At 44.7% G+C, this 7,026-nt stretch overlaps 1 protein-coding gene across 1 annotated transcript in view; it reads left to right on the top strand.

The window, feature by feature from the left end:
- Positions 1–4,068: 4,068 nt before the first annotated feature.
- The window catches only part of ACSM5 (acyl-CoA synthetase medium chain family member 5), a 36,106-nt gene continuing 33,148 nt past the window's right edge, over positions 4,069–7,026 (top strand). The window contains exons 1-3 of the mRNA XM_007954733.2: positions 4,069–4,272; positions 5,096–5,306; positions 5,928–6,135. Of these exons, the coding sequence (XP_007952924.2) occupies positions 4,069–4,272; positions 5,096–5,306; positions 5,928–6,135 (623 nt within the window). The remainder of the gene's footprint in view (positions 4,273–5,095; positions 5,307–5,927; positions 6,136–7,026) is intronic.

Consider the following 7,026-nt stretch of genomic DNA (forward strand, 5'->3'; position numbering starts at 1 on the left):
GGATTTGAACCGCCAGCCTTCTGGTTAGCAGTCAAGTGCCTTAGCCACTATGCTACCAGAGCTCCCAAACAGGCATAGAAAATAGGATTTACAATACATCACAAAATGAGTGGTGACTTGAGTCATACCCTCCAGCAAAGCAGGACTCAAGATGCATGCCACCCTAAATAGGCTTAATATGACCCTTCTAGCCATCGTTCTCCATTTTGTGACAGAAAGGGGATCTCACTGCTATCAAGAGAGAAGAGCTGAAGGTGAAGTGGAGCACATCCTTGGACCTGACCTCCCTGCCCTGAACCTCCTTGGCTGAAAGACACCCTAGCAGAGAGACAGTGGCAATGGAACCAAGAGGCATGGACAGAGCAGAGAGACGTGCCTGAGAGCATAACAGAGAGGAGACTGTCCTGACTGAAGAATTGTATCCTGAGTACATTCCTGAACCTGAATTGTAGCCTAATAAACCCCATAATCATGAGTATTGTCTGTGAATTCTGTGTGGCCATTGCAATGAGTCATCAAACCCAACAGAGAAGTAGTGAGTGCCTTGGGAGGGAAGGTTAGTGTCAGAATTGGTGAAAGGCTAGAGGGTGGTGGCATCTCTGGCCTCACAGGAATAAACCTTGGGCTGCTGGTGGTGATTCTGTCTTCCTCTTGTGAAATTAGAGGAGGTCAGAAAATGCCTCCTCCATGGCCTTTTTGCAGGTGTATTGGCCAGAAATTGAAACAGGGTCTCCTGCATGAAAGGCAAGAATTCTACCATTGAACAACCAATGCCCCAATTTTCAGATTGTTGTTGTTGTTGTTCTGTGCCGTTGAGTCGGCCCTGACTCATAGCGACCCCTCCTTGGGTTTCTGAGGTGATATCACTACGGAAGTAGATTGCCCAACCTTCCTTCTGAATTTTCAGATTAAGTGACCTGAATTTAGCAGTGAGGGGAAGAACATCTACTAGGCCTGGTGGTGGTATAAGTGAGTTGGCTAAATCAGGCATGGGAACTGAGTTTTAATCTCTAAGCCATTATGAGTTTTGAGAAAAGCATGGTTGGAAGTTTTCTTAGCAGCTAGCTCACAGCCCCTGGCCAATTGAAGCCACAGTGTGCCCTGCTGGCTTCAGACCCTGTCCTCTCGTGGCTGCATTTCAGGCCAAAGTTCCCGTAGGAGGCTGAGTCAGCCTTGCCTTTGCCAGTGTCCTGAGGAGCCAGGAGGCAGACAGGCCGTGAGGCCTCTTCATCTGAAGCAAACAGAGGCCTTTTGTATTTCCTGGCTTCGAGAAGGAGGTAATGCCAGGATAGGCCCCTCAGCTGCAGGTGTCTGCTACCCCTGAGGCCTTTCCTGATTAATTCAGCAAAGAGGCATGGCCTGAAATGACCTCGGGGACTTGGTAGTGAGACATGGTGGATTCTAATTAACAGCTATGAATGGACCTGGGGATGCAGAGGTGGAGAGGCAGAGGAAGGGCTCGGGACAGAGCTGAGGAGTATGGGGGCTCAGTACAGGGCATGTTCAAGCCCCACTTTCTTTATCTGTAAAACAGAAAAATAAAACTTATTTCATAGTGTTCTTGTAAAAATTCAATGACTTGTTTATAAAGTATTTTTCAAAATGTTTAGTACACAGGAAGCCTTCAATGTTGTTGTTATTGTCAGCTGCCATTGAGGTGATTTTGACTCATAGGGACCCCATTTATTACAGAGTGGAACTGCTCCATAGGGTTTTCCTGGCTGTAATCTTTACAGAACCAGATCACCAGGCCTTACTGCCACAGTACTGCTGGGTTAGAGTCAAGCACAAAACATTTATGCTGCCTAGGGAGCTCTGGTAGCATAGTGCCTAAGGCACTTGACTGCTATCCAGAAGGCTGGCTGTTCAAACCCACCAGCCACTCCTTCGGAAGGAAGATGGGGCAATCTACTTTCGTAGTGATACTGCCTCGGAAACCCAAGGAGGGGTCGCTATGAGTCAGGTCTGACTTGACGGCACATAACAACAACAACAACAGGGACCTTCAAGCCTTACATAACTGACAGTTATTATTTTTCTTGTTTTTGTGATAGATTACTGTTGTTGTTGGTTATTACCAGTTATTCTGTTACTATTATTGCCACCAAGAGGCCTTGAATGAAAGGAAACTGAAACCCAGGACCTATCCCCTAGGCCACAGCCTTGCAAACTTTAATGTACACACAGCTCTCCTGGGGTCTTAGTAAAATTCGAATTCAGTGGGTCTGGAGTGGGACTTGAGAGTCTGCAGTCTTAACTGGGTCACAAGTGATGCCCGATTGATGTGCCTGGTCCTGGGACCACAATTTGAGTAGCAAGACCCTACAACTACATTGTCCAATACAGTACCCTCTAACCACCTGTGTCCTCAAAACACCAGATTATTCTAAGGTACAGTAACATTAGTATAGTTGCTGCCATGTGATTAGATGAATTCATCTTGATGTAGTAGAAACGGAATTAGCTCTCATAATACAGTCTAATTTAATGGAATTAATCAAGCAATGTAGTCCAAATTGAGATGTGCTTGTAAATATAAAATGCCCATTGTATTTCCAGAACTTTGTATGAAAACAACGGAGCTCTGGTGACACAGTGGGTAAAGCATTTGGCTGCTAACTAGAAGGTCAGAAATTCAAACCCATCAGCTGCTCCATGGGAGGAAGATGAGGCAACCTACTTCCATAAAGATTTACAGCCTTGGAAACCTAATGGTGGTCACTATGAGTCAGGATAGACTCAATGCCAGTGGATTTTTGGTTTTTAGTATGAAAAAAGAATGTAAAATATATCTTTAATCATTTGTTTTTCATATTCATTACATGTTGAAGTGATAATATTTTGGATATATCTAGCTAAATAAAATGCATTAGTAGAATTTATTTCACTTTGTATTTATTTATTTATTTTCTTTTCTTAATGAAGCTACTATTGTTAGTTGCTATGGAGTTGATTCTGACTCATGGCAAGTCCATGTATTATAGAATAGAACTGCCTTATAGAGTTGCCTTGACTGTAATCTTAATGGAAGCAGATTGCCAGGTCTTTTCTTCCATTGGGTGGGTTTGAACCATCAACCCCTAGTTTAGCAGTTGTGTGCAAACTGCTTGCATTATCTAGGGATGTTTTTTGAGACCTGTTAAGGAGTCCTAGTGACATAACAAAAGGAGTGGTGGTGCAATGCCTAAGGTATTTGACTGCTAACCAGAAGGTTGGTGGTTCAAACTCACCAGCCACTCCACAGAAGGAAGACGGGGCAATCTACTTCAGTAAAGATTTACTGCCTCGGAAACCCAGTGGGGTCCCTATGAGTTGGGATTGACTTGATGGCAATGAATTCAGTTTTTCTGGCTTGAGTGGCACAACAATTAAGTGCTTGGCTGCTAACGGAAAGGTTAGAGGTTAAACCCAACAAGCAGTTCTGCAGGAGAAAAACTTGGCAATCTCTTCATAAAGATTATAGGTTAGAAAACCCTATGAGGCTTTTCTGCTCTGTCACATGGGGTTGAAATCAACTCAAAGACACCTAACAACAGTAGGTATCTTCTAAATACGTTTGGGGCTCACATTATATTTCTATTGGACAGTGTTGCCCTAGGGCCTTCTTAGGTTTTGTCATGCCCATTTAGAATTGGCCAAAAGCTGTTTGAGGGAGTACGTTTGAATGATTGAGCCTTGGGAAGTAGGCTCTGAGTTCAATAGAACTCCAGGGTCATAGACATCCTGAGGCAGTGTTGTATTACCCCCACTTACTTATCTGTAGTGAACGTTTTACATGTTTTTCACCAGGTAGTGAGAGGTGGATGGGATGGGCCTCAGGCTCAGAGAGGAGAACTGACTTGACAGAATCACACAGCAGAATTGAGCACAAGACTAGCCACCAGGGCTTACTGCAGCCTTCCCTCCAATTTCATCTATCTCCTTGATACTGCCTCAGAAACCCAAGGAGGGGTCACTATGAGTCAGGTGTGACTCGACGGTACATAACAACAAAACAACAAACCTCAAAACCCAGCATTCAGGTGACTCTCTCTGTCCTCTCTCCGGTGACAGGCAGGAGGCAGCACCATGAGACTGTGGCTGAGAGGGCTGCTCCTCCAGACCTTGAGGAATTCTCGAGGATTCTCAGGGCCCTCGGGACAGCTGCCCCCTGCACCTGTCCCTCATAAGATTGTGGCCACGTGGGAAGCCATCAGTCTGGGGAGACAGCCGGTGCCTGAGTACTTCAACTTTGCACATGATGTGTTGGACGTGTGGAGCCAGATGGAAAAGGTAAGCCACTTGTGTCCTACTATCCTTGTGGGCACCAGAGACTGACTGCAGGCACCCCCATGAGGCGCAAAGCTGTAGTACATGCAGATGTGGGCGTTACCCTGGTTTCCCCGTGTGTCTCTGTGTGTGCCTTCCTTCTCGATCCCCCCTTCCGTATGTGTCTGTTGCCTCTCTCTCTGCATTTTATGGTTACCTTTTACTTCTAGATAACTGATGCTAACTTTTTATTTAGACTAGGGGAATATATCATTTTATTTCAAATCTATAGACATGAAAAGTCTATTTGTGGTTGCCAGGGGCTAGGGATGGAAGGGAATAGGGAGTGACTTCTAATGAGGACGGGGTTTACTTTTGACATGATGAAAATGTTCTGGTATTAGATGATAGTGACAACTGCACTATCCTGTGACTATCCTAAACATAACTGAATTATACATTTTAAAATGGTGACTTTTATGTTATAAGAATTATATCAAAAAGAAAAGGAAAGGCACAGAACAGTGAAAATCATATGCTATCTTTTGTATTTAACAAGTGGGATGGAAAACAAGAATATACTTATATTTGCATAAAGAAGCACTAGAAAGATATGAAAGAAACTAATCAGTGTAGTTGTGCATCAAGGCTGGTGTAGATAAATAGGACACAGGATGGGAGAAACACTTCTCAATGTTTCGCAATACCTTTCCATATTGCTTTTATTTTGTGATTCTATGAACTATTGTAAAAAAAAATTACATAATATTTTTTTAATTTTTTTTTTTAAAGGCAAAAGTTTTCAGTGAACAATTTGTATTTCCTTTCTGCTTGTGTTGTTATCTAGGCTGGGTACCGACCTCCAAATCCTGCATTCTGGTGGGTTGATGGCATGGGAGCAGAGGTCAAGTGGAGTTTTGAGGAGCTGGGGAGGCAGTCTAGGAAGGCAGCCAATGTTCTGGGGAACATATGTGGCTTGCAACCTGGGGACAGAATGATGCTGGTGCTCCCGCGGATTCCAGAGTGGTGGCTGGTGAGCGTGGCATGTATGCGGACAGGTCAGTGTGCACAGCTGGGAATTTCAGTGAGAGCTACACAACCTGGCAGAGATTTTTTATTTGAACTCTATGGGAGAGTTTTCTTTAGTACCCCTCTGCTCAATAATCACACACTTGATTCTATACAGGAACCAGGCAGTGATGCAGATGAGGAAAGCAGGCTGAGTGTGAGGCAATAAGGAGTAGTGGGGACTGTAGTGAACTAAAGTCCATATGCTTCATCTAACAGGGGCAACTGCTTCTCAGCTCCAACACACACTGCTGGGAAGAAAGGACAGCCAAGGTTATTAAAGCTTCTGATTTTATTAAAGGTCCAAGTCTTAGTTTCTTTATCTGTACAATAGTTATGATAATATCTGCTTCCCAAGGTTGTAAGGATTAAGTGAAATAATGCAAAGCCCTTAGCACATGTGTCTCATAAAATTTTTCTAGATATCATTATTAATATTAATAAGATGTCAATAATATTATTAATATAATAAATTCAGCTCAGGCACTCCAACCCTCCTCATCCACTTTTTACCCCCATCTCCCAAGGAGGGTACTGGGTCTAGACCTCTCTACAGGAGTCTTTATCTTCCTCTGCTGCCCATTCATCATCTCCTCTCTTTGTGGTATCAGGGGTCGTCATGATCCCTGGGATCTCTCAGATGACAGAGAAGGACATCAAGTACCGGTTGCAGGCATCCAAGGCCAAGACCATTATCACTAGTGACTCCCTGGCTTCGCAGGTGGATGCCATTAGTGCCGACTGCCCTTCCCTCCAGACCAAGCTGTTGGTGTCAGACAGCACTCGGCCAGGCTGGATGGACTTTAGGGAACTCCTCCGGTGAGTTGGAACTCTCCAGAGCAGACACAATCATGAATCTAAGGCATTCCCCTTGAAACAACAAGAAATGGAATTCATTGCTGATTGCACACAAAGACAGTAAAGGAGAGAGGAACATCCACTTTGGTAGCCAGATAGATCTGAGGCCTAATCCACCTTAGCGTTAACATTACCCCTTTAATGTCTTGACATTGCTCAAGGTCACTCGCTCACTCCACTCACTCCGTACTGGATCTGTCACTAGCTTTTTTTTGTGCCGAATTTGCCTCTATAATGGTCGTCTTAGTTCTATAGTGCTGCTATAACAGAAATACCACAAGTGGATGGTTTCAACAAACAGAAATTTACCCTTTTACAGTTTAGGAGGCTAGAAGTCTGAGTTCAGAGTGCTAGCCCTAGGGGCTGGGTAGAGGTCCATCAATCTTGGGCTTCAGCTCTGCCTTCCAGGCCCACTGGAGCAAGCTGGAGGCTTCTCCTAACTCATGCAACTGCTGGCTACTGAGCCTGACAGATCCAAGATCAGCATGTAAAATGGCAAATTGTTGGCTCATGGGCTGTGAAGACAACAATCCCAAGATTGGCAGGCAACATGGCAGGCCACTGGTTCAAGACCAGGAACTGAAGATGAAGACTGAACCAAATTCAGGATCCTAGCCCCCTGGACTCCGGACGCAGCACGAAGCCATGGCTTCGGGCCTCGCGGAGGCGGACACCCGGCAGAGGCTGCTGCGCACCGTCAAGAAGGAGCAGTATTGTGATATAGAGAAGATGGCGGACTAGGCAGAAGGATTGCACAGACACTCTTCAACAAAGAAAAGGGAAACCAATTAACACAGACACAGAAGATAATCTTGGACCCCTGAGCCTTGAAGGAAAGGATGCAGATTTGGA

This window comes from Orycteropus afer, unplaced genomic scaffold (genome assembly GCF_000298275.1).
Source record: "Orycteropus afer afer isolate SDZICR_OR568_19922 unplaced genomic scaffold, OryAfe1.0 scaffold00470, whole genome shotgun sequence".
Lineage (NCBI taxonomy): Eukaryota > Metazoa > Chordata > Mammalia > Tubulidentata > Orycteropodidae > Orycteropus > Orycteropus afer.